Here is a 26969-nt window from a genome sequence, read left to right as displayed (position 1 = left end):
TCTTTTAAATTTGACACATCAGCTGAAGCAGCATGTCCCAGCATAATGTCTGGGATTTACTGATTTATGCAGGTTTTGGGATAAAGTCACATCGTGGAGTGGCCCCCAATGATGCTGTGGGTCAGGGAATTTCCTTGGAGAAGCATGGTTGGCCCGTGGCAGCAGGCAGGACTGTGGGATGTGTGTGGAGTTAGGGTTGATCTCGGCCTGTCTTCCCTTGTTGGCTGTACCTCTGTCTGCTGGCAGCGATTCTGGTCACTTGGCTTCTGCCTCCAAATGCCTGGGCTGGGATTCCAAAGGGTCCTGACGTGACATTTTGTATTTGCTGGGGCTGGGCCTGTGCAGGCATGTTCCTTCACAGGATGGGAGACCTTCCCCAGCACTTCCTGTTTGCTCCGCAGTTTTTAACAGGTCCCCCAGACATGCATAGCAGTGATGGATGTGCTTTTCCCTGCTCTGTTTTTCTCCGCCTGGAGCAAATGGCTGGTGCCAAAGCCATTGGCTCCTCCAGCACTGGCATCATTGCAATGCCTGGGAATGCTGCAGCCAGGTGCTGCCCATGGGAGGTCAATTCAGAACGGCTCTGAGACGATGCAGTTAGAGTGGGTGAGCACTTTGTGCTGGCTCTGATGCCCAAGAGCCACCCTTGGTGATGCCACGCTGGACACAGACACCCACCTGTGTCACTCCTCCCAGAGCCCTCCAGCAGGAATAGGCAGTGGGGCAAATCCCGAGTCAATGCTGAAGGGAAGTGGTGGTCCCGGGTGCTGTGCCCAGGGATGCATGCCAAAACTTGCTTTTCACAGTGCCAGAATGTCCTGTCAGGACTCAGGACCATGCATGGCACATACTGAATCTCACCCAGTGATGCTTTCACCCTTTCCATGTGTTCTCTCCCCAGACTCCAAAGTCTTTCTCATCTACAACACGGGCGTGCAGGGCTGCCTGGAGACCAAGGACTCGCTGGTGCGACTGGCCAAGGGCTGCAACGCCAGTACCCCAGCCCAGCAGTGGAAATGGGTCTCCCGAAATCGCCTCTTCAATGTGGGGGCCATGCAGTGCCTGGGAGTATCATGGCATGGGACTAATGCCACAGCAGGGCTGCACCTCTTGGCCACCTATGAGTGCGACCGCGAGTCAGTCAACATGCGCTGGAGCTGCCGTGGGCTCGGGGAGCAGCTCTCGCAGCATCTAGGTGCCCGCTTGGGCAATTCCTCCCTGGACAGAGGGGACCAGGTGCATGGCTCACAGTGGAGGACGTATGGCACTGAGGAAGATCTGTGCTCCATGTCCTACTCTGGTAACACCTCCTTGGGAATTAGTGTTATCCTAATAACCACCCCAAAATGTGAGCTGAGGCTATGGTGCTGCATCAACTGGGTCCTGCCTGGGAAGCTCAGTCCCAGCTTGTTGGGGCTACAGAACCAGGCGGGATCAGGGCGATGGGGACTGGGAAGCCTTCGGGCACTGCATAGCTCCCCACACTGGGCCAACCTGCACCCCTCACCCCAAATCTCCCTCCAGCCTCCATAGACACATCCTCAAGCAAGGGCTCCTCTTTTTCCTCAGAGATTTACACCATCCAGGGCAACTCTCACGGGAAGCCCTGCACCATCCCCTTCAAGTACGACAACCAGTGGTTTCATGAGTGCACCAGCACAGGACGGGAGGACGGGCACCTCTGGTGTGCCACCACCCAGGACTATGGCAAGGACGAGCGGTGGGGCTTCTGCCCCATAAAGAGTAAGTAGGGGGACACATCCCATGGGAAAAAGTAAAAACCCCATGCCAATCCCTCTTGGGGACTTCCAGGTTTCTCGTCTCCCACTGTGAGCAGTCTGCAGTGCCAGAGCAGCATGTTTTTGGGATTTATTGGGTTATTGTGGTTTTTTTTGTGTCTGTGTTGGGTGCTCACCCTGCTCATCCCCACAGGCAATGACTGTGAGACCTTTTGGGACAAGGATCACCTCACAAACAGCTGCTACCAGTTCAACTTCCAGTCGACCCTGTCATGGCAGGAAGCCTGGAATAGCTGTGAGCAACAAGGGGCCAACCTGCTGAGCATCACAGAGATCCATGAGCAGACCTACATCAATGGTGAGATTCTGGCAGCCTATCTGTGCACCACTCATCTGGAGCAGAGCTGATGGCACTGTGGGCAGAGCCAGTTTGCTCTGTCTGCCCCAGGTTTGGGGGGATGACACGCTGGCGACTGAGCTGGGCTTGGGGGACTGATTCTGCCTCTCTGGCTGTGTTGGCTCCAGGCCTGTTGACCGGGTACAGCTCTACGCTCTGGATTGGCCTGAATGACCTGGACATCAATGGAGGCTGGCAGTGGTCAGACAACTCACCCCTCAAGTACCTCAACTGGGAGAATGGTGAGACAGGGGAGGTTATGGTGGTGATGGGGCTTGAGGAACACCCTATGACCACCAGAGGTGGCTCCATGGCAAGGGAGGTGGCCCAGGCTGCTGCAGGGTGTCCCCTTGCTGCATGGGGACAGAGAGCCCCAGGGGCCTGTAACAGCCTGGGACATCTGTGAGGCTGGAGCAGGGACACAGGGTACTGAGGGGGAATTGGCCCTCTGCAAACACTCGTTGACCCTGTGGATAACGTGGATTGACATTCCTTGTTTGGTGGGTTGCTGCATCCCTGCTTAGTGCTGGAGTGTGGCTGAGGAATGGTTCCCAGCTGCAGACACCCATCCCTAACCCTGGGGTACTCAGAGGGAAGGGGGCCCATTGATCATGCCTGGTGCCATCACCTAACAACACTTAGGGGAAAACAGTGATACGCTTGGAGTAGGTTTGAGGACAGTCAGGAGAAGTTCAGGTCTGGTATTTTGACCCCTTGACTGCTATTGACATTTCCAGGTAATACAGTGACCCTTTGGGTTCTTGTGCATTGAGGCACTGGGCATGTTGGGGTCATGTCTTCATTGTGCAAAATAACAAACTAAAAGGGGTTTTAATGGTGTTGAAGCCAGGAGAGCTGCATTGGTGGCTCTGTCCTGACTCCTCTTTATCCCCAGTAGCCTGTCCCCTCCTTATCCCACTCTGCAGACCAGCCCGACAACCCCAGTGAGGAGAACTGCGGGGTGATTCGTACTGAGTCATCCGGGGGATGGCAGAACCGTGACTGTGGCATCGCCCTCCCCTATGTCTGCAAGAAGAAGCCCAACGCCACGGCTGACCCCTTCCTGACGGGTGAGCAGGGGATGACCAGCATTGGGAATGGGCAGCTCTGTAACCCATCTGGTCCTCCCACCCAAGCATGGTCAGGGGATGCTGCCCATATAGGTGCCCATGGTGTCCTCAGCTTGCAGGTGTCCTAGGTGTGCAGAGCAGGGCTTGAGCTCTCTAGATTTAGGAAAAGTCATCCCCAAGGAACATTTCCAAGAAGTGCTTGGTGCCATTCCAGGTTGAGTGGTAAAGGAGGGATGGAAAGCAGCCTGTACTCCTGGTCCCCAGGGGAGGGGATGCTCTCTGCTCTACTCTGCCCTCATTCTTCTGCAGACAGAAGGGATTTTATTTTGTTTTGTCCCTGGAGCTCTGAAGCCACCATTCCCACACCTTGCACTGCCTGTTATATTTGGGCCATGGCTTTCCCACCGCGGCTTTGGCTTCGCCTGCTGAGCACCCGTAGGACTGCAATCCTTTCCCTGCCAAGGAGAGGGCTGGATAGCTGGGCAAGAACTCTCAGGCTGCCTTGTGTCCTGCCAGACTCGTGGTCGGAGGTGAAGGTGGACTGCGAGCCCAGCTGGCAGCCCTTCCAGTCCAACTGCTACCGGCTGGTAGGAGAGAAGAAGAGCTGGCAGGACGCGAAGAAGACCTGCCTGCGGAGCGGGGGTGATTTGGTCAGCATCCACACCCTCTCTGAGCTGGAATTTGTCACCAAGGAGATCAAGCAAGGTAAGAGGAGCTTTCTGTGCCAGCAGCCCCTTTCCTGTTTTATGGGGTCCGTGGAAAAGTCCCTGGATGTGCTGGAGGCTGCAGAGTTGACTTTGTGCTTGTGCTGGGAGCAGAGGTCCCAGTCTGGGAGGTGCTGTGTTCCTTGGAGAAGCCCATAATCTGCGTGCATCCTCTGTCCAGCAAATGTAAAAGCTGTTCCCAGAGCCTGCAGTGCTAAGTCAAAACTACACAGCTGCAGCTGGGAATGGTGCTAGTCCCAGCTAGTTAATGTAGGAAAAGATGGGAAAAAAAATCCTGCTGGACTTGCTGGAGGAGGCCAGCAAGAAGGCATAGGAGAGTGGAGGAAGGAGAGGAAATACTTCTGCCTCCCAGGCTGGGAGCAGACTGGGATGTGCTGGAAAGGAATGGTTGAAAACCAGTAGTTCATTGGATCTGAGCTTGCAGTCCTGGACTTCTACTCCCAAACTGCTAGCCCCTCTCTGAAAGCAGCAGGCAAATGTCCCTGTGTTTCCCACTCTGGGGGTCCATGTCCTTGTAATTTCACACTTCAGGGGTCCATCCTTGCAGGCAGGAGCTGCCCTGCCCTGTCCTGCCCTCTCCTGCCCACTGGCACAAGGACGTCAGAGCTGAGCCCTGAGTGAATTTTGGCAGGTGCTGGTACAGAGACCAGTTCCATCACGAGGGTTGAAGTCATGGGGGGTTCTGCATGGGGTCAGCCAGGAGGAGGGAACGTCAATGCCTCCTTTCCTGTCCTGGCAGATGTGGAGGAGCTCTGGATTGGCCTAAATGACCTCAAGCTGCAGATGAACTTTGAGTGGTCAGATGGGACGCCTGTGCGGTTCACATACTGGCACCCCTTTGAGCCCAACAACTTCCGTGACAGCCTGGAGGACTGTGTTACCATCTGGGGACCGGTGAGAACCTGGAGGGGATGGGGGTTATCCTGTGTCTCTGCAGGGAGTACTGCAGCATCCTCATTGCTGAGGAAGGCATTCCTCAGGGAGTGTCTCCAGCTGGGTTCAGCCTAGCTCATCTGAGCCTTTAGGACAGGAGGAATCTATCTCATCATCCTTGGGGATTTGGTGTAGGGAAGTAAAGTCTTTGGACCCGAGGTAGGGATGAAGGGGCTGGGACATTTCCCAGGCTGTCAGATGGGCTCACTGCCGCTCTTCTTACCACCCTGCAGGAAGGGAGGTGGAATGACAGCCCCTGCAACCAGACCCTGCCTTCCATCTGCAAAAAGCCTGGTCGGGTGAGCCAGGAGAAGGAGGAAGATGACCACGGTTGCCGAAAGGTGAGGGGCACGTGGGGCAGCAGTGGTTCTGGCTGCTCCGTGGCTCTGCATGGTGCTTGAGGCTTCAAGGGGACCTTTCCCTAAAACCATTTTGGGGAGCCCCGATGAGCAGCACCCAGAGCAGCTGGTCTGTGCCTGAGAGCTGTTGAGCTGGAGCCTTCTGGGGCTGCTGAGCCCCTCGCTGCTGTGGTGGAGGAATCCATGGGAAGAAATTGGGACACAAAACACATATGTCTGGGCATGTTGTCCAAGACTCTCCCCATCAGGCAGCCTTGGCTGCCAGCAGGGATGTTCATTTTATCCCCCCTTCCCTCTCTTTGTGCCAAAATACAGGAGCACGTGGGAGCCTGGCAGGATGGAGGTGGCTGACAGCCCTATGCCTTGGCGTGATGGCAGGTTGCCTCCTCTGGGGCAGGGCATGGGCATTTTGGGGACACCAAACCAGCAGATTCTCACTCAGCCTGTGCCCTGCCTTGGTTTCCCCAGCTGTCGCACGGGGCTGAAGCCGGCCTGTTCCCACGCTTGCTGAGAAGTGGCTTTTGTGGTTCTCTGCAAAGCTTCCAAGCACTGAGTCTGGCAGCAGTCTGGCTCTTGAACCTCTCCCAGCCTTTCATAGCTGGCCAGCATGCTTGTGCCCTGGCTAGCAAACAGCCACTCCAGGCTAGCTCCCAGAGGTGCTGCTGGGCTCCTCCCTTGTCCTTGCCCCATTTCTAGCAGCTGCTTGGCTATACCAGAGCTCAGGGGAGCACAGCAGCCAGGAGAGCTGCCATGCAGAGCCAGATTTGAGGGCTGCCAGACATAGCTGGAAGAGCCCCTGTGTCCACAGGTGTTGGGGATGAGACACTCAGTTGCAAAGTTCTGCTATCATGCATCTGTGTGTCCCCAAAGCAGTCCTGAGGACTCCCTGCTCAGATTTAACTCCCTCCTGGCTCTCCAGCCACAGTCTTATCCTGGCCCTGGGTGCCCAGCAGAGATGCACTGGGAAACAAACTGTGGGGATAAATGAACCAATGAACCAGTGCAAGGGACAAATGAACCAAGAACCATCCTTCTTCTACTTACTCATTCTCAATGAGGACTTTTGCCACCCAGAAGCAGAAGCTGGTGGAGAGGAGGCAGATCTCGCTCAGGCATTTGGTCCTATCCACTCCAGCCACTGTGCTGGTTTTTCATGGTGACCTTGCTGCATTTCCCCCCCTTTAAAAATCTCCTTTATTTCAGGGACAACCTTAAAAAGGAAGCAATGAAGGATAGAGTTTTCGGCAATGGGAAAGGCAGATCAGGAGAGGGATGTGGGGGCGCACTGGGATTGGAAGCTGGAGGCAGCACTTGGAGTTGGGGATCCTGTCCTGGTCCTCTTTTAGATCACAGGGACTTGTGGTGCTCAGTGTGTGGGAGTGTACCCTTGGAGTATTAGGGGTGCTGAGGCTGGTGCTGGTTGGGGACCCATCTGGGGACATTGCATTGTCCCAGGATAGGCCTCCTTTCTTGTCTGCTCAGTTGCATCGATGCTGTTCCAGAGGGATGCAGATTATGGGTCTGTACCTAGATTTGCTAGCTTCGGAGAAAGGCTGTAGGAGCAAGAACTTGGAGGAAAATCTGGGATTTGTAGTTGTTTTCATTTCCCAAAGCTGCTCTCCTGCTTCTTTCCCCACTGTGCTGATGACACTGCATATGGCATGTGCCCCCACTGTTGTTCCAATGTTCGGAGGACCCAGGAGTAGAACCGTAGTGATGCTTCCCCCTTCCAGGGGGTCCCTGAGCTCCTTGGCTGACCCATTTCACCCTTTTGAAGGGTGTGTGTCTCCCCTCTTGCAGATGAGCCCCCATGTTCCTCCCGACTACCACCACCACTGCTTGCTCTGGCAGAAAACAGACACTATTGTGCCTCCAACCCCGGAGAGGCTCCAATATCAACAAGGCAAGGGATTAAAGCTGGCCGTGGTGGTACTCGCTTTGGACTCTGTCCTGCAGTGTAAAGAGGAGGATTGTGTTTCCCTGCCTGCTCCCCGGCCAGGGCTGGACGCTGGCAGGGAGAGCTGTTTTCCCAGCTTTGAAGCTGCCTGGGTGTTTGTTTTCCCTTGTAGCCATGTCCTCTAGGGCCAGGGGCTTGTTGAAGCTCAAAGCTGAGCGGGGTCAAGCTGGGGTAGCTGGGGGCAGAAGACCTCCCAGGAGAAGGCAGAGGTGGTGGTGAGGAACTTGGGATGTTGCTCTCGTGCCCTGGTATTGCTTCCATCCTTCTGGGGAGGTCCAGGTGGGCAGTGGTGGATGTTCCCTGTCACCCGTCCCCAGGGCTGGAAGTGGCACAGCCCATCCTGCTTCTGGCTGGGCGAGGACCGTGTCCCCTACAGTGACGCCCGCAAGACGTGCTCTGACTACAGCTCCACGCTGGTTACCATCACCAACAGGTCAGTGCCATGCCAGTGGTGGTGGGTTTGCCCCAAAACAAGCCCTGCAATGTGGGGAGTGACTTCCAAGGGCTGGAGCATCATGGGCAGCTCAGTGTCTCAGCTCACTGCATCACCCACTCTCACTGTCCCTCCAGGTTCGAGCAGGCATACGTGAGCAGTCTCATTTATGGCTGGGATGGGGAGTATTTTTGGACAGCTCTGCAGGACATCAATGAGACAGGCGCTTTCCACTGGCTGAGCGGGGATGAAGTGATGTACACTCACTGGAACCGCAACCAGCCCGGTAAGGGATGGAGGTGGGATGAGGACTCCCCCTTCATGCAGGGCAGGGCTGGCACTGCCCTCCAGCACAGTCCAACTCTAAGGCTGGCATCTCCCCTTCTCTTGTGAGCACTCCAGGTTACAACAAGGGTGGCTGCGTGGCCCTGGCCACTGGCAGCTCCATGGGGCTATGGGAGGTGAAGAACTGCAGCACCTTCAAAGCCAAGTACATCTGTCGACAGAACTTGGGCACCCCAGTCAATCCTGAACTGCCCAGTCCTTTCCCCACACCCAGCCTCACTGCCACCTGCCCCCCAGGATGGAGCTCCGACCCCAAACTTCGTCACTGCTACAAGGTGAAGGGGGGTTGGACAGGTTGGTGTGGGGATGCACATGCCTCCCCAGTGCAGGGGAGTGAAGGGGCACATTTTGGTGCTTGCAAGAGGCACTCCACAGCCCTGGCTGGGGCTGGATGGCAGCACTGGGACGTGGCTGCCTGCAGGTGGGAACTCTGGGCTCTGCTCCTGTTCTGCTGCTGAGCCCCCCATGCTGTGGGTTTTCCCTTTCCCAGGTATTCAGCTTTGAAAAGCTGCAAGAGAAGAAGACGTGGATCACTGCACTGGAATTCTGCCGGGAGCTGGGAGCCCAGCTGCTCAGCCTAGGCAGCTACGAGGAGGAGCATTTTGTCGCCAACACCCTTAACAAGATTTTTGGGTGAGAGGCTGGGGGCATCAGTGTGTGTCCCACTGCTGGTGTGTGCTTGCCACAAGGGCACAGCCTTCCTGATGGTCTAGCACATGTGAGTGGATGGATGGATGGATGGATGGATGGATGGATGGATGGATGGATGGATGGATGGATGGATGGATCTCTCTGAGCACAGACTGGTATACAGAAGGTGCATCAGTTGGTGTGGCTAATATGGGAGATGTGCAGGAAGTTCAGCGTAATTTGGGGATGCAGCTTGGGTTTAAAGCGGCTCCAGTCCTGAGATGGCATGTCTGTTATCCCAGTTCCTATCTTCAGGTGTGTGGGGGATGGCAGGCTTTGAAAACAAACAGAAAAAGCCTTGATTATAAATGTATATTTGTAAATAAGTATAAACCCCTCTGGTTTGGAGGGGGTTTTATACTCATCTGTCCCCCTGGGTCCCCATAGGGAGTCAGAGCCGGAGCTCCATGAGCAGCACTGGTTCTGGATCGGCCTGAACCGGCGGGACCCTGCTGGAGACCAGAGCTGGAGGTGGAGCGACGGGCTGGGGGTGAGCCCAAGGGGCATTTGAGTTGTGGGAGGGACAAATCTGGTGCTGGTGGAAAGGACCAACACTGTCCATCTCTCTCAATCCCCAGTTTTTCTACCACAACTTTGACCGCAGTAACTATGATGACGATGACATCCGGAGCTGCGCAGTGCTGGATCTGGCCTCCCTGCAGTGGATGCCAATGCAGTGTGAGGCCCAGCTGGACTGGATCTGCAAACTGCCAAAAGGTACTGGCAAAGGGGTCCCCAAACCCATCAGCTGTGTCTGACCTGGAGGAGCATGGGCTGTGGGGTGGTGGAATCCTTGGGAGGAGGGAGGGTGATTCCTAATTCAGGGACTGGGAGAGGTGCTGTCACTTCTGGGGGAATTCTGGAGGGGCATCCTGCTGTTGTAGCCCATGGATGGTTTGCAGAGAAGCATCCCAGCCTGCACCCCACTGACAACTTCCCTTACCCTTTCTCCAGGTGCCGATGTGAAGGAGCCGGAGATCACAACCCAAGGTGTGTTAGCCACAGCCTTTTGACACAGTCACAGAATATTCTGAGTTGGACAGGACCCACAAGGACCACTGAGTCCAGCTCCTGGCCCTCAACCCCAACAATCCCACCCTGTTCTTGAGAGTGTTGTCCAAATGCTCCTTGAGCTCTGGCAGCCTTGGAGCCATAGTTACTGCCCTAGGGAGCCTTTTCAGAGCCTGACCATCCTCTGGGAGAAGAACCTTTTCCTGATATCCAACCTCAACCTCTCCTGGCTCAACTGCAGGTCATGCGTAGACCACCTGATGTCTTCAATGGGTGTCTGTTGCAGTGTCATTAACACATGATAGATCGTGGGCAGGGTTGTGGGAAGGAAGGGAACCCAGGCATCCCGCTGCAGCTCCGTTGCAGGAGAGGGACAAAAGCAAAGCAGCCCAACAGACAGGGACGTGGGTGTCCTGGCAGGGTGGCCATGGCAGGGGTGTCAGCCTCAGCGTGACACTGGTCTCTGCCTGCAGGCAGCAAAGAGTGGGTGAAGTACCAGGAGGCCGAGTACAAGTTCTTTGAACACCACTCAACGTGGCTGCAGGCACAGCGCATCTGCAGCTGGTTCCAGGCTGAGCTGACGTCAGTGCATAGCAAGGCTGAGCTGCACTTCCTGGGCCAGAACCTGAAGAAGGTACCAAGGGGACAGGAACTTCCCAGGGCACCAGTGGCCATAGGCTCTGCTGCCTTGCGGGCTGCTCTTCCTTGTCTTTTTTCACCCTTTTCTGGAGGGACCATATTTGGGGGTGCTGGACTTTGCTGGGGTCATGATGGATTTGTGTGGTGGCTGGTCCTGATGCCTGGGGTGGGTTTGGGGCTTAGCAGAGTGATGGTTTTTACCTTGCTTTTGCAAGCTGGGGAAGGGTGTCTGATCCCATGGCAGCCTCGGTTGCCCCCAAAGACTCTCCAGTCCCTGAAGGGCACTGATACGTCCTCTCTGGGCATGCAGTTCTCCAGGGGCCAGGAGCAGCACTGGTGGATTGGGCTGCACACCTACGAGAACGACGGGAGGTTCAAGTAAGTCACAGACAGCCACTGTATCCCTGGACATCCCTACCCTACAGTCCCCACTACATCCCCACACCACTATGTCCCTGCACACTACTGTCCCCACATCTCAGAGTGCTGTGACTCAGCAGCTGCATCTCAGGGGTCTCATCCTGGGGTGCTGGGCTGGAGGTTCCTCACCGAAGAGAGTAGTGGTGGGAAACACTCCCAGTTAGGGCATTCAAGTGGTCCCATTCAACAAGTCACTGCTCATCCTCCTGATGCTGTTCCAGGTGGTCTGATGGGTCCCTCCTCAACTTTGTCTCTTGGGCACCAGGCAAGCCTCGGCCCATCAGCAAGGACAGGAAGTGTGTGTACATGACAGCCAGCCGAGGTGAGGGCAGGGCAGGGCTCCACGTGGGGGGCTCTGAGGGGCTGGGGCACTGGTACCCATGCAGGGGGGCATCATGCCCAGCGCGTCCCTTCCTGCAGAGGACTGGGGGGACCAGAAGTGCATGACGGCGCTGCCTTACATCTGCAAGCGAAGCAACGGGACAGCTGTGAAGCCCTCCCTCTTTCCGGTACCTGCTGCCACAAGTGGGGGCTGTCCCCAAGGCTGGGTGCCCTTCCTCAACAAGGTACCACTGGAGGGAGAGGGGACAGCAGGATGGGAGAGGGGATGGCAGGATGGAGAGGTGATTGCTACTTCCTGGTCTTCCCACCAGCCCTGCAGAGGCACAGAGGGGGTGGCTGCAAAATGGCAGGATGGAAAAGTGCACATGTTTTGTGGGGAGTGCTGGGGGGTGCATTTACAGGGATGCTGGGAAACATGCTCTGGGATGGCGAAGGTGAGGTGTGTGCACAGGTTTGCCAGGAGAGATGTGGAAGGTCCAGAGGGGTTGGGGGTGGCCTGCATGAGGGTGTGAAGGGGAGAAGGACCATTGGGGCAGAATGGGGCTGCAGAGGGTGGATGAGTGGGGAAGGTGTAGCGCTCAGAGTTGGGGTCAGCTGCACCTCCTGGCCCATCCTGTGCCCCTGCCTGTGCAGTGTTTCAGCTTCAATGGCCACAACAAAGGCGAGATAGTGAAGTGGCCAGAGGCAAAGCAAGTGTGTGAGAGCCAGGGCGCCATCTTGGCCACCATTGCCAGCCCCCTGGAGCAGGGTAGGTCTCCTCTGCCCCACCACCCCACCAGGTTTCTACCTGCCAGGGGTGGTCCTCAACATTTCACCTGTCATTTGCAGCCTTCATCACATCCATGCTGCCCAACATCTCCTTGGACCTCTGGATTGGCCTACACGATGCCCAGGGGGAGTTCCAGTGGGTGGAGGGGGAACCGCTGCGGCACGTGAGCTGGGCACCTGGAGAGCCCTCAGGCTCCAGCTCTTCCAGCCCCAGTGACAAGCTGGTGAGGGAGATTCCTCATAGCACCCCCATCCCCCAGGAAGGTTTCAGTGCCAGGCCCAGCCTTGGAAAAGGAAAGATTGAGTGGGCTGGGGTGGCTCTCCAAGGGCAGTGCAGGATGCAGCCCTGCAGGGTGGGGGTTTCTGGCATAGGGATCTCTGGTGTAGGACAGCAGTGCTAAGGGCAGTGCTGACCTTGTGGTTTGGCTGTGCAGACCAACTGTGTTGTGGTGTGGCATGGCTCACCCCCCCTCTTCACGGGACGCTGGGATGACCGGAACTGCCTGGAGGAGAAACATGGCTATATCTGCCAGAGGAGCATAGGTAGGAGGGGGATGAGGGGACAGCCCCAGCTCTCTTGGGTGGGGATCTGCCACTGCCACCCTGGTGCCCCATGCTGTGGTAGGACTGGGGAGCCTGGGGCAATGGGTTTACCTTGGGGAGACAGACTTAACTTGGGCAGGTGGGTCCCTGGTCCCAGCCTTTTTTGGGACAGCCCCAAACCTGTGCACACCAGCCAGGTTCAGTGTGTCCCCACAGGGACGTGCATCCTGGTGGACAGCTCCTAGGTGGGGATGGTGCTAGGGTGTCACTGCTTCTCGTTCCTGAGGATGTCCCTCTGCCCTCCCCAGTTGCACAAGGATGTCGCCAGGTGCAACCAGCACAATACTGCCAGGGACAGCCTGGCCTGGGTAGGGATGGACAAAGGGGTGACCGACCTGGGATGCAGGAATGTCCTCTGTGCCCTCTGACCATATCTCTTTGCTCCTCCAGACCCGGTCCTGAGCCCTGTGCAGGCACCATTCCCCCCTTCTCCTACCGGCACCCTCTTTTACCACAACAGCACTTACCGCATCCTGCAGAAACCCCTCAGGTGGCACGAGGCACTGCTGCTCTGTGAGACCCTCAATGCCACCCTGGCCACCATCCCCAATCCCTACAGCCAGGCCTTCCTCACGCAGGCCGTCAGCAGCCTGCAGGCTCCGCTCTGGATTGGGTTGGCCAATGATGAGGTGAGGGAAGGGGGCAGGCACCTGGGGCATGGGTCCCCAGAGGGATCATAGCAGCCTCCCAGGCACCTCCACCCTGTGGTGTTCCAGGGAGGCCGGAGCTACTCGTGGCTGACGGAGGAGAATCTCATCTACACTAACTGGCAGGATGGGGAGCCCCAGCAGATCACCGGCTGCTCCTACATGGACACGGATGGGAGCTGGCGCACAGCTGGCTGTGATACCAGGCTGCAGGGGGGCATCTGCCAGCTCCAAACAGGTGCTGGCCAGGGGACCTGGGTTAGTCTGGGTGGGGTGTGACCAAGGGTTGGAGGTGGCATCCCACCAGGGATCTTCTGGAACATGTCCTTGTGGGTCTGGGTGCCCCAGTGTGCTCTGGGATCCCAACATCCTGTCCCCCACCACACCTTTAATGTACTATGTGCTCCCCAGGTCACTCCCGCATGCACAAGTGGACCTACAGTGGCAGCTGTCCCAAATCACTAGAGGACTCGTCCTGGATCCCCTTCCGGGACCACTGCTACACCTTCCACATGGAGATCACTCTTGGGCAGAAGGATGCCATGAAGAGGTGTCAGAAAGGTATGAGGGAGCTGGGGTTGTAAAGGAGAGTGATGAATTCTTGGAAATGGAAGAGAGTGGGATCCCCAGGATGTTTGTGGGTGCAACAGAGTCCCCTTGTCCCTGTGCCCCTGTCCAGCCTTGGTCAGCTGTCTCCTTGCTGTTTTGTGTTAGGGTTCCCCAATCATCATGTGGTTCACAGGTGGGTCCTGAACTTTGTCCTGTTGGTCACTGCTGCTTCCTAACTCAATCCTCTTAGTTCTGGGCTCCTCCCTAACAGTCTTCTCTCTGCAGTTGGCGGCACAGTGTTGTCCATCCAGGATGAGATGGAGAATGTCTTTGTGTGGGAGCATCTCCAGGCATACGAGGGCCTTTCCAAAGGAGCCTGGCTGGGCATGACCTTCAACCCCAAAGGTACAAAGGAAGGACTGAGGTTTGAAATACTCCGTCAGGCACCTCCATGAATTCCCACCAAGTCTGTGGTGAGCAGAGGAAGCCCTTGGTGGTGGCACCAGTGAGGAGGGCTTATACCATAGTGTGACAGGCACACCACTGTCTCAGGCTGTGCTAGACATACTGCGTGTGTCCTCCTCTGGCTTGATGGGATAGGAAACCCAAAGCCTTCTTCAAGGCACCGGAGTCTGCGAATTCAGGAAGGTGTGCTGTAGCCTCTGGTCTTCCCCATTACACCTCCCCACCATAGAATCACAGAATCATGGCATGATTTGGGTTGAAAGAGATCTTAAGGCCAATCCAGTCCCACCCCCTGCCGTGGACAGGGCCACCTTCCACCACACCAGGTTTCCTAGAGCTCTGTCACACTTCCTTGTACTTTCTGAACTGGGGCAAAGGTGGGGTGTCCTCTTCAGCGTCCTTAAGTCTAATTTTCCCATTTCCCAGGTGGCACCTTGGTTTGGCATGACAACAGTGCTGTGAACTACTCCAACTGGGGCCAGCACGACACAGGGCCCAGCATGCTTAGCCAGAACAGCTGCTACTGGATCCAGAGCAGCAATGGCGTGTGGCGTCTAGGCTCCTGCACAAACGTAACCATGGGGGTCATTTGCAAGATCCCCCGAGGTAGGGCTCCCTCTGCTGCCCAAGGCTTCTGGGCTGATGTAGGGTGAGCTGGGGGTCTGGGCAGGGTGGTGCATGGCAGAACTGGCACAGTGGCAGCACCAAGCACATGTTTTGGGTAATTCCCGTGCAGGGGCTTGTATGGGTTGGTGTTGGGGTCTGCAGGTCTCCATTGGGCTCAGTGATGGGCGTGCATGTCTCATTGGCTGCATCAGCTCCTTGGGGTAGGATGGGGCCGGTGGTACAGTGGTAGAGCAAAGCCAGAGGACCACCCCAGCTATTCATCACCCATTGCCCATGTGGTGCAGCACTGGGAGCAGTGCAGGGTGTGGGTCCAGAGGTGCTGCTTGTGGGAAGATGGGAGGGTGTCGTGGCTATACACTCACCTATCTATGTTGCCATTGCAGTGGAGGAGAGCAGCTTTTCCAGGGCAGGTGAGTAGCACCATCAGCCTGGGCATAGTACTAGGACTGGAAACCAGGACTGGGAGCCTGTGCCGCATCCTGACTTGTGTAAATAATAAAAGGAATGGGGTTTACAGGTGGGGAATGCCATTCCCAAGTGACTTTGGCCTTGACTTAGCACTCCTCAGCAGCAGGAGCCATCCTTTGATGAAGGTGTGTGTGTGCCCAGCTGCTTGCCAGACTCTCCTTCCAGTGTCCACACTGCCTGGTTAGTCAGGGGGATGACCAGCATGTCTGCTGGTAGGATCCCAAAGATCCATCCCAGGCAGCTGCTAAATGTTCATACACACCATAAAAGACCCAAGGAGTCTGCCCAGCCCCAGGAGGTCTGCCAGGAGGAAGATGTCCACAAAACACCTAAGCAGATTGGCAGAGTCACAGAATATGCTGAGCTGGAAGGGACCCACCGGATCAAGTATCATTGTGTCCAGCTCTTTAAGTGAACGACCCATACGGAAATCAAATCCACAACCTTGGTGTTATTAGCATCATGCTCAACCAACTGAGTAATCTCATTCCAGTCCTGTCCTGCTTTGACCCAGACCAGGAGAAACAGGCTCTCCAGGGCAGTGGTCAGAGCTAAGGAAGTGTTTGGTCAGCACTTAGGCACAGGGTGGGATTCTTGGGGTGTCCTGTGCAGGTCCAGGAGTTGGACTTGGTGGCCTTTGTGGGTTCCTTCCAACTCAGGACATTCTATGATTAAATCACCCTGCCCAGAAACATGGGTCTAGCTGGAGCCCCAGCAGCCTCAGCCTCTCCTGCAGGCTGAGGAGGAACAGGAGCCATCTGCCTGCCTCTTAACAGCCTTTCCTCCCTGCAGCTCTGCCAGAGAACACAACAGCCATCGCTGTGGTTGTGCTGTCGACGCTGGCACTGTGCACCGTGCTGGGGGTTGTTGTCTTCCTGTACAAGCGCCGACAGAGCGCAGCGCGCGGCGCCTTTGAGAGCGCTCGCTACAGTCGCACCACCTCCAACCCCAGTGAATCTGCTGAGAAGAACATCCTGGTGTCGGACATGGAGATGAACGAGCAGCAAGACTAATGGCAGAGGGGATGCTGGGGATGGGGATCTGGGGAGGGGGGAGGATGGAGAGCATCATGCACGCTATCCCCATGGTGCACGGGGCAGGGGTGGCAGCAGGACTGGTGCAGCAGGGCAGGGAGAGGGGCTGGGGTCAGGGTTGCAGTCCAGCCAGGTGGGCAAGAGGAGGGAGCCAGGGTCCCTCCTGCCCCACATGTCACTGCCATCACCTCTGGGCTTGTCCCAACGTGCTGGGATTTTCCCTGCAGCAGCTGTGGTGGCAGTTTCAGAGCTAAAAAGTTTTGAGAGAAGTTGCTGCACAAGTTTGAGAGCTTTCCAGCGGCACGAACAGGCTCCAAGACACCTTTGCCTTGGGAGAAGGCAAGGGCAGGGATTCAGGGCCCTGCAGCAGGCTCTTCCTCCAGGAACCGAGCTGGTGTCCGCGAAGACATAGTCCCAGGCAAGAGGTCTCCAAAGCCGATCTACCTCCCCTCTGTGTGCAGCGGCAAGGGCCCTGCCAGCTCCCAGCCCCACCACTGTGCCGCTCCTTCCCTCTCTTCGGCCTCATCCCTGCCTCCACCAGAAAGCAGCAGAGAGACTGTTGCAGCGATCCCAGCGTGGCGCCCCACAGGATCAGCGATGGAATCCTCTCCTCCCTGGCACATTCCTAGGGCTGTGTACAGGCCCAGTGACGCTGTGGCAGCTTCCCTGTTCCGTAAGCCAGAGCTTGACCCATTTTCTTTGATGTGTATATCTCCCAAATAACTGCATGGGAGAGCAGCACAGCAAACTGCTGGCCCAGCCCCTCTGATGGAGGACCTTCAGCACCCCAGACCCCTCAAGAGGAGTTGGGTGCTGAGGCAGGAGATGCTGCCAGAGATCTGGGACCACCCTCTGTGCCTTGCCAGGCGGGGATGGCATGAGGCTGAGGTCACTTGCCATTGGTGCCTTGCTGGGCCCAAAAGCCTGAGGATCAGTGCTGCAGGGTGGGGAGGATTTCGAAGTTTTTGTGGTTGTTTTGAAGTTGGTGGTTGGTTTTTTAAGGAAATTATGGTAGCTTTTGTTGCTATACTGTACTGAGTGCGTGCTGAATATATACGTTTTTTCACACAGCTGACTGGGGTGTGTGTGGTTGCCTGTTTCCATGTAGGGTGTAGCAGAGGAGGAGGTGGAGGAGAAGGAGAAGGAGGAAGGCAGTGTGTGGCTTCCTGCCTTGCTTTTGAGCTGTGCAGGGAGGAGTGGGGGTGCCCAGGGCTGAGCCATCCTCCATCAGCTGCATGCAGCAGCATCCCTCTGATGAAGGATGCCTGGAGACAGCAAGAGTTGTTAGGACCTTGACGATGGTTACCTGCTAAGAATGGGATCCAAAGAGCCCCTTGGACCTCTGAAGTGGGGTGACAGCCCTACAAAAGATGTTGCCTTTAGTCCTCTGCCTCTGAGGCTCGAGTTGGGGTTGGTTTTGCTGCAAAAACAGGAACAAGAAAATTTATGTAAGTCACTTTTTTGACACCCGTGTGGATTTTAAAATCTGTTGATTTCACTTAAGCTGGACATTAAGTGTTTAAGAAACTGTTGGGGGGTGGAATGGGGGAACCAGGTACCGCTGAGTTTTTGTTTAATTTTTGGCAACCTACAAAAGCTGCCATGACATTTCAGGGTGAGGAAGAATCTGGAGCACATAGATCTGCCCCAGCTCCATTTCTCTCTCTCAGCTTTCTCTGCCTTTATTTCCTGAGGTCCTTTCTGTTTGGAGCAGTTGGTTCTGTCCATGAGCCCATGCCTTCCTGATGTGGGAGCTAGAGCCTGAAAAGCCAAGTGTGAATCCCTTATCATCCCCAGCAGCTGGAATTCCTGCTGCAGGGGTGCTTGGAATAGCATACTGAGCTGGAAGATGTGCTGCTGGTGGGGTGGAGGTCTAGGATTAACTCCTTTTGGATGGGCAGAGGAGTTAGGAAGTCCTAAAAAATAAAGATTGAGGTTAGGATTGATGGGCAGGTGTGAGAGCGGAGCAGTGCTGAGGGTGCTGGGGCTCCTTTGAAGTGGTGAGACCCTGTGCAGGGTGGGAGCAGGGCAATGTAAGGCATTTTGGGTGAGATGGTGGGGAGTGATAGGTGCTGGAGGAAATTCTGTGCCATGGAGAGGCTGGGAAGGAGCTCCATAGCCATGCAGGAGGTATTAAACTTGGCTCTCACGCAGTGAGAAGACCTTAACAGTGTTTTCTTTTTTCCTTTCTTCTGGATTACTTTGTATTTTTTCCTTCTCCTTTGCTTTTGAGAAAATAAATCTGTACTGTCTAGGAGAAATACTGTCTGAGAAGAGTTCTGTGAGCTGTGGGCAGTGATCAGGATTACAGGGAAATGCATATATGGTTACATGGCATCGTCTATCACCATTAGATAATGTGAAGAATTGCTTAACAGGACCCTGTCAAATATATATATATATATATATATTCATATATATATATATGCTTTTTTTTTTACTCTCTGTGATTTGTAAGATCCTTTTAGAAGCTTGGAAATAAAATTTCCTTACCCACTTCTTTTCTTCCTTTTATTTTTTCCCCTTCCTTTTAATTGGGAAAAGCAAAACTTGTCTTTCCCTATGTCTCAAACAAGTAATGAATATAAAGCTGAAATGACACTTAGATGCCTGCAGCAGAGGAGGTTCCAAGGTGCCCAGGTGAGGGGGATGTTGTATTGATTCCTTGTGTTTTTTGGTTGCATGGCCCATGGATATTATGTCTCTGCTCCACTGGTTGTTTTGAAGCGTTGGCTGGAGCGCTCCCACACACCTTCCCTTGCTTGCACTGGTCACTTGGTGCTGTTTCCTCACCTCACTCTTCTTTGGGGCTTCCTGGTCCTTTCAGTAGGCTGGGGCTGTCCACACCCACCACTCCTTTCCCTGGGGTCAGAACCAGCACTGTCCCCCATTGCTCACTGTGCCCGGGAGAGATGCAATTTCATAATCTCAGAATCACTTAATCATGGAATTGTTTAGGTTGGGAAAATCCTCTAAGCTCTTCAAGTTCTGCTGTTCCCCCAGCACTGTAAAGCCTACCACTAACCCATGTTCCCAGTTGCCTCATCCACAGCTTTTAAATTTCAATGAAGTTTCTTTTGGGTTTGCTGGGGCCATTTGATTTTGTCTTTGATTGGGTGAAGACCACAGGGCAGGCACCTGGAGCAGAAACTTTCAGGATGCTTTGAAGGAAGAAATTCTTTCTCTCTTCTATTGTTTTTCACCCAAGAGATGGGAGGATCTCGGGAGGGCTGCTCTGTTTAATTGCAAACAGCAGTGGAAACAACGCAGAGGGACACTCCACTGCAGCAGGGAAAAGGAGACTGGACTCACCTTCCTTCTGGAGCTTAAACCCTCCTCAGGGTGACCTGACCTGAATTCAGGTATGTGTTTCCTTTTCAAACAAAGCTCAGCAAAGCTTGTACTACTGGTGTGAGACAGTGAAGATCAGAATGTGTTTTATTTATATTTTAATCTAAAAGGAATGTGGCCTTTGGGGAAAAGAAAAATTTCTAGTAGGCAGAGGCCCTTCCTCACAGGCCTGAAGAATGCCTTTTATCAACTCTTCTAAACTTGAACTGAGCATGCTCATTTTAAAAGACGTTTTAGAAAATTCCATGAGATCTGGTTCAGAATGGGTTAATCTGGAGAAGGATACAAAATAGCCTCATTATTGCAATCCCCTTTAATTTCCCTGCTGAATACCAAGGTATCAGATAGAGGGAAGGCATCGCATCCAAAGCAGGCAACCAGCACATTCTAAATTAGTCTCTGGTAGGTGAGCTGCCCATTAGCCCACAGATCAGCCCTGGATCATGGGCTAGTGTGGGAGTGTGGAAGGGAAATGTCCCTTTTATTTTCAGAAGACGTTTATAGCGCATGTAAGGGCAGCACACCACACCCAGACCCCAGGCTGGGCTTCATCTGATAAATCTGAGTCAGCTCAGGGTGTTGGCACAGCCTGAGCCTGCCGTTGTGCCTGCTCTGGTGCACTCACTGGGCGCTGGGAGATCTAAATTGGGTCAGGTGAACAGGTACCTATTTTGAATAAAAACAGGAGACTAGGGCAGCTTGGTGAGCTGCAGTGTCTACATCGCACCTGATGGCAGGTGAACAGAATCCTGCCCTCAAAGACTAAATCCCTCAATTTGATAGGTAAAAACAGACCTAAGCTGCTCATGCCTTACTCATCATCTGCATTGAATACTTGTAGCCATGCACTGAGATGGCCCCAATATCCACAGTGTGTGGGAAGCACAGGCCATGCAGAAACTATGCTCAGTTCTACTTAAGGCATGTGGTAGGTTTGTCTACAAGCTGTAGCTAGCAGAGTGCAGACAGGGTGAGGAGCCTGCTCAGCTGAGCTGCTCTTTGCCACTCAGATTCAACATAGTAGTGCTTGTGAAGGTCAAAATTCAATGTTATATGTTCAGGAGCATGAATATGCTGAGGGGCTGCAGCACAACAGAGGTCAGGGCTTTGCAGAGCCATGGATGTGTCTGGGCTGTGACCAGTGGCCACTGCCTTTTTGACTCAAATTGCTCTTGGCAGCTGTTTTTATTTCACCCTGTGGTAAAAGCCGCTACTCTGAAAACAACCAGTTTGTGCAAAACGAGTCACCACAAGACCTTTGTTTCCTCATTCCCAGAAGCCAAGAATAAGCCTGACTCAGAAGGTACTCATCTGTGTGGGATAAAGGGGGAATCCAATGTTCTGTGAATGTGGTGTCTGCTTAGTAAGTGATTTTGTTCAGGAATAATCAAATATGCTGGGTGCTCCTCACTTGGGATGATTCCTCGTTCATGCTTAATTGTTGCCTTATAATTCACACAGTCAGTACTCAGTTTTTAAGGTCCAATGTGAACACCAGTGAGCACAGTTCCACATATGGATCAGGTTTCCAGTGATGGACAATAACCAGTATGGAGTTAACCAGCAACATAGGGGATAATAAGTCCCTTAAAATGTACAAAATTATACCATCTCATCACAGAGTAAAAAGAATTGAAATGTATTAAGCAATATGTTCCAAGTTCATGTAATTGAGAAAATGTGTAAATCAGGCAAGAATTCAAAAAGTTCTTGTGTCTCCGTCTCTCTGGGTCCCTCCCAAGAACCCCGGCCAGCCCCGACTGACAGCAAGGGGACACTCTCTGGTGCCGCGAGGATACTGAAGGCAGGTGGGCTAGTCGCCTTTGCATCAGAGGAGACGCTAGAGATGTCGGTAGAGGGTAAAAGGGCAGACTCTTAGCAGGGGTTAATCCAAGGTTTTATTCTGAGCTCCTGGGAGCTCCCACACCTCAGGGGGCCTGCTGCTGAGAGCCCCCGGAGAGGTGCCAAGGTTACATTTAAAGGAAGGTGGAAACCAAAAGTAGATACATTTGCTAACCAGTAAAAGAAACTTCAGGGATGGAAACTTAGGGAATGGATATTTGGGATAGCGTATGGGGTAGCACTTGGGGGGTTGACCCCTGGCCTCGGACTAATCACTTGACGACCTGGACCAAAAGTTCTAGATAGAGAGGATGGGATGCTGAGTGACTGACAGAGAGCCAGGGCGGGGATTTGGGGATGATCTCAACACAGGAGAAGGAATACACAGAGGGAGGGGATACAATCTGGGGTAAGCCATTTGGGAAAAGTAAGGGGATACAAAGACAAAACCATTACAAAGTATAAAAACACACTACAACATTCATGTACAAATCTGAGCCTTAAAAATAAGCTTAAAAGAATTCATACAGCAAATTTGTACTGATCAATTATGTTGCTGAGATGCAAATGGTCTAGGCTTCTTACTGTAAAGTGCAGCGAAGCCTTCAGGCTCTTTCCTAGCTTCACTTCCAAATAATAGCTGCATTTTCTAGTTGCTTTCCATGGATTCAACTCTGTGTGTCAGCATTCAAGTCAAGATCTGAGCAATTGTTTTCCTTCTGCCTACATTCTCCCTCATAAAACAAAGGAAAATTCCCACTTTGTTGAGGCCATGGAATTTGTTAGACAATGTCAAATACAAGAACTTTCCTGAAAGTTCATCACACTCAAGCTGAGAGAAAACACTCTGTGTGTTATTCACAGATGTAAAAGTGTGCTCTGCTCCCCTTGGCTGGAAGCTGTGGACAGGATCACATCACTTTATAAGCTCAAACTCTAATCAGAAGAAACCTCAGAAGTAAAATATGTCAGTGTTAGATGTGACTCCAGACACACCAGGGGACTGCAGGAATCTCCACAGCTTGTGATTTTAAAGGTTAAAGGAGCTTAGTTATAAACACAACTTACTAGCCAACTGTTTCCAATTAGGCGAGGCAGTTTTAGGACATAATCAACAGAAATGCCGTTGACTTCACTACTAGTTACCTTAACCTATGGTCTTTGAAAGTAATTAGCTGTCAGTGCTTGGACTTTAAAAGACAACAGTAGAAATTTAAAAGCACTGTGTGACATAAACATGCTTGTTTTAGCTTTAGTTAAAGTAGGAGAAAAGTAGGAGTATTAAAAAAACAGTGAAAAGGGTACTTAATACAAAGGCTTCTTGGTGGAATTCCAAGGTCATAAGAGTTTAAATGTTTTTCTCAGAGTCAGGATCTCAGGAAGAACGAAGGGTGGTTTAGAATTCCTTTCTTCATCAACAAGAAAAAAAACTAAGTGAAGTTTTCAAGATGAAAAGACATTGCTTTCTCTTAAGCTTGGAAATAGAGAACAATCACTGAATAATTATTTTGATTGCCAGTTATCTGCACAGTTATCTTGCTGTTCTGCTCTCTAAGGCACCTGCACAATCCCTTCCAAACTTGGTTCTACTGCCCATCTGAGGGTACAAAAGCTTCCTCCGCATTCAAAGGCTGTTTATCAAAGGCTGTGATGTAGCCTTCATTTATACAGTTTGACTTACTGTGAGAAAGTATAAGGTGTAAATAAGGTTTTCTGATTACAGATAAACTTCTAAGAACTGCTGTGTCTTTTTGCTTAAAATGGGAATTTTGTAATCCTTACAGTAGTGTTGGTAAGCTTTAATATGTGGAAAAGCTTTTCAAGCCACTGCTTGCAAATCATGCAAAATCATGCAGAGTCCTCCTTGCTTAGCTTAGCTATTATTTACAATACAGCTGAAAAAGCAGTTTTCTTTTTGATGGGTTTGTCAAATTTATAGCATTGTTAACTCTCCAATATTATATAAGAAGTAAATTTAGTCCATTCAGTAACTACCAGATGTAGTTCTTTTGGCATACTGGCTAGATGGGGACAGTGTTAAAAAAAAAAAAAGCAGGAAGGTCTATTTAGAAGAGACATGATCACTAATTAATTAAAATTTAATTCAAAACACGATTTTATACTCTAAGGAATGTGTAAGCATGAACAAATCACTTTTTTTCTCTCTGTATTTGAGAATATTTTGCCCCGTGCTGTAATGGAAGATGATATGCTGGAAATGGAAAGAGCAAGTCCTGCTATAGGAATTCCTCACTGCTGGAGATAATGGGATAGAGCTTGTGAAAGTCCCAGCTGTAATCAGGCAGGCAGTTACTAGATGTTACTGCAGCTCCAGCCAACAGCACCAGAAGAGTTCTCCTTTGGCCAAAACCCATGGAAGGGGAAGCGCATCCATGAAAAGAAAGGGACTCACTCCAGCTGCTCATGCTTTGCTGAGAACCTGAGTTGTGTTACAGACACAGGAGCTGAAGCCTTGCTCCACTCATTTGGCATTTCACATTGTTCCCAGTCATTTCAAGCCTTTTAAATCCAATTTATATGTGGTATTTTTCCTGTAACTGGCATGTTTGAAAGAGAAATGTCACTTTAGCAGCAGCATCACAATCTGCAACTTCATCATCAGCTCCTCAGTAGACGGATCTACAAGATAACAAAATATCTGTCAGTCACCAGGAAAATGCCTGTTTAAAATATGCATTCTCAATTTTCTTTTCATTGCACAGACAATAGATTGCAATAGGACCTGGAAGGTGAAGGAAAAGCATCTGGTTTGGCCAAAGAAGGCAAATTCACACTCTGGAGAATATTATTATGCTATGGTAATAAATAATTTACTATTAAGAAAGTTTTCTTGCCCTTGTATTTGCATTTTATTTCAACCTTTTAAAGAAATGCAAACCCATTTATCAGTTGAGGGACAGGAGTTCCTGTTCTGTAACACAATTCAGCAGTGTTACATCAGGAACAGGGAGTTAATCTCTTTATAGCTAACAATCATTGTCCACAAAAGTTAGTTAAATATGAAGTTTACTTTGCCTAAATAGCCATTAAAAAAAACAGAATTGGGGACAAAGAAAATACCTCTGTAATGGAAAATAGATAAAATACCTGTGCATTGGACAGTTTAACCCCAAGATCAAAGTGAAGGTTGTGAGTAGGAACTTTGGAGGCAGCAGATTTACAATTGCAAGGCAAAGAGCAAATGTAAAATGTTATACTCAGACATAGGAAGTGAGTGATCCCTGACTCACCAGGTTATAGAAGTATCAATAAAAAAATAAGTTCAAGCAAGTTTCATAACAACATTTGAAATTTTCTTCTCATTTTCTCATTGATTCAATAAAAAACCCTCTTGTTCATAGAATATGTTCTAGGGTAGGTATTGCAGTGGCTTAGATGTACTGCAGGATTGAAGATGATTTTATTTTCCTGCAGTAATGGTCACATTCAGGAAAAGCTGTGAGGAAAAATGGAATTTGAAGGGAGGGAAAGGGGGCACAGATTGAAAGAGTTTGTTGAACAATAAAGACTGCTGAAAACATATTTTTTTAAAATCAGTAATACCAGCACCTCTTTAAAATTCCTGTCTGGAATTCAAGGTAAAAAAAAAAAATTACAATTGCGACTAGGTTTCAGGTTTCATCAGGTTACTAGGAGTCCCAACATCCTTCTGAACTCAGCAGGGATGGGCACCTAAAAATCCAATGGTTAAAAGGAGTTGTAGGTCTTGAATCCTGAGAAAAGAAACAACCCAGAAAGTTTCCTCAAAGGATAAGGTTTCGGCCAGTCTTCGTTCAGACACTGAACCTGGTGTGGAAAACAGCTTGGGGCTCCTTCTCTGTTTGATGTAGTCCTGCTCTTTGACATCACAGCTGTATGAGTAAATGCTCAATGCTCTAACCCACAGAATCCAATATCATCTTGCAAGTAAAAGCAGAATATTTTCTTACAGAAAATATAAGAAATTAGAAATTTCCTTAGTTTGTCATGACACCTTAAAAAAGTAATCCACCTCCTTGCCCTAGTTTGCATGTGTCAATGCCTCACTGTTAGCAATGCTCTGGTAAAGAGGGTGGGTATGTAGAATTTCCTGATCAGCTCAAAGGAAAGAAAGCACAATGACTTTGTTAGAATTAAATGAGAACAAAAGACTTACTAAATGCAAAAAGTCTTTAAGGAGATGCCAGCATTCTTTCTAGATGTTCCACGAAAAGCTTATAAGTGCTGGTACAGGCAATTTCATTTTATTGAAACGAAGAATCAGGGATCGCCAGCACATAAAACATGGAACCAATTGCATTTTAGTGCAACAAACTTTCAGAGAATTAAAGGACTAAAGCCCAACAGACAGAACTAGTACCTTGTGGGGGTTTTCTTTTTTCTTGTCATTGTTTATTTGTTTTGTGGAGAACTTCAATTAAATAGCTTTACTTCACACTTGATATCATGTAAATTTTCCTAATTTCTGAAACTTGCCTTTCCTGAATTTTTTTCCTCTCTCTTTTGATGTCTAATGTGTTTCATTTATATCTAACATCCCTCTTGACAATTCAGGAGATTATTAATATTTAATGGGAACAACTAAACAAGAATTTTGTAAAAATGTAACGTCTTTGGAGGTCTAAGCTCCAAAGCTGACTTTCATTTTCCTCTGCTTTAGGCTGTCTTGAGCACAAGAAGAAAGGCAGCCAAGATTGATAAAGGTTTCCCATTTTAACACTGATTAGATGTACAATTTAATATAGCTAGAAAAAGCAAAGAGAAAAAAAAGAAAAAGCAAAAAATAAATACTTTATTTTCTTTGTAAGAAAATAAAATATGGAAATGCTTAAAAGAGAGGACAAGTGCAGAAGTCCTTAAGATACAGTAAAGCTTTGGATTACATTCAATATCAAAATTACTTGTAAACAGACATGACTGGTTTGCCATTAAATTTTACCCATCTATTATTTTATACTTAAAATATTTTTTTAATTTAAACATCTGGTACTAAGACAAATCTAAAGTTGTAAATTTTTATGATTTTTTAAAAAGTGTTAGCTTTTGGCTTTACACATGGGAAAAGACTACCAGACCATCAGATATTTTTATGGATATAATAATGATTTAATAATGTGCTAATAACACTCAAACTTCAGAGTACAACAGAACTTAAACTAGGACTAAAGAATAGAATGTATTCTTCTGAGATTCATGTGGGAGAGAGTGTGTCATCTGCACTTGGTGTTTGTCATTTCCAAGTCCAGTTTGAACTGAGACTGAAAGAGAGGTGCATGAACATGACATTTGCTGATACAACCTGTGTGGTCATTTCAGCTCAAGGCCATTTGCCCCTTCCTCACAGGCTGGCACGTGGAACATGAGGAAATCTCTATCCTCCCTTTGGGCTTTGGCTGATGGGAGGGGGGAGACAGGGCTTTTTTTAAAACCCAAAGCTCTCCTATAACTGAAAGCTCCTGGTTTCACTCCCTGTTATACATCCAAGCTATAGAAACATGGACCTGCATCGGTGAAAGGTGAAATGATGCAAACAGCTCAGCAGCAACAGAGTACTG

The 26969-nt window shown here is 51.0% G+C and overlaps 1 protein-coding gene across 1 annotated transcript in view; it reads left to right on the top strand.

The window, feature by feature from the left end:
• Positions 1 to 18718, top strand: part of MRC2 (mannose receptor C type 2) — a 28548-nt gene extending 9830 nt beyond the window's left edge. Inside the window, exons 2-30 of the mRNA XM_064399642.1 lie at positions 902 to 1300; positions 1570 to 1743; positions 1933 to 2097; positions 2265 to 2378; positions 3063 to 3206; positions 3723 to 3911; positions 4671 to 4825; positions 5098 to 5205; positions 7498 to 7613; positions 7751 to 7899; positions 8016 to 8233; positions 8449 to 8591; positions 9036 to 9138; positions 9227 to 9365; positions 9603 to 9638; positions 10133 to 10293; positions 10609 to 10676; positions 10940 to 11040; positions 11139 to 11284; positions 11694 to 11808; positions 11889 to 12052; positions 12263 to 12371; positions 12822 to 13060; positions 13148 to 13316; positions 13490 to 13639; positions 13913 to 14032; positions 14519 to 14698; positions 15103 to 15129; positions 15980 to 18718. Of these exons, the coding sequence (XP_064255712.1) occupies positions 902 to 1300; positions 1570 to 1743; positions 1933 to 2097; positions 2265 to 2378; positions 3063 to 3206; positions 3723 to 3911; positions 4671 to 4825; positions 5098 to 5205; positions 7498 to 7613; positions 7751 to 7899; positions 8016 to 8233; positions 8449 to 8591; positions 9036 to 9138; positions 9227 to 9365; positions 9603 to 9638; positions 10133 to 10293; positions 10609 to 10676; positions 10940 to 11040; positions 11139 to 11284; positions 11694 to 11808; positions 11889 to 12052; positions 12263 to 12371; positions 12822 to 13060; positions 13148 to 13316; positions 13490 to 13639; positions 13913 to 14032; positions 14519 to 14698; positions 15103 to 15129; positions 15980 to 16200 (4322 nt within the window). The 3' untranslated portion in view covers positions 16201 to 18718. The remainder of the gene's footprint in view (positions 1 to 901; positions 1301 to 1569; positions 1744 to 1932; positions 2098 to 2264; positions 2379 to 3062; positions 3207 to 3722; positions 3912 to 4670; positions 4826 to 5097; positions 5206 to 7497; positions 7614 to 7750; positions 7900 to 8015; positions 8234 to 8448; positions 8592 to 9035; positions 9139 to 9226; positions 9366 to 9602; positions 9639 to 10132; positions 10294 to 10608; positions 10677 to 10939; positions 11041 to 11138; positions 11285 to 11693; positions 11809 to 11888; positions 12053 to 12262; positions 12372 to 12821; positions 13061 to 13147; positions 13317 to 13489; positions 13640 to 13912; positions 14033 to 14518; positions 14699 to 15102; positions 15130 to 15979) is intronic.
• Positions 18719 to 26969: the final 8251 nt, after the last annotated feature.

The sequence above is a fragment of the Passer domesticus genome, chromosome 27 (genome assembly GCF_036417665.1).
Source record: "Passer domesticus isolate bPasDom1 chromosome 27, bPasDom1.hap1, whole genome shotgun sequence".
NCBI lineage: Eukaryota > Metazoa > Chordata > Aves > Passeriformes > Passeridae > Passer > Passer domesticus.
Note: the sequence above shows the minus strand (reverse complement) of the source record. Positions and strands in the feature narration are given on the sequence as shown.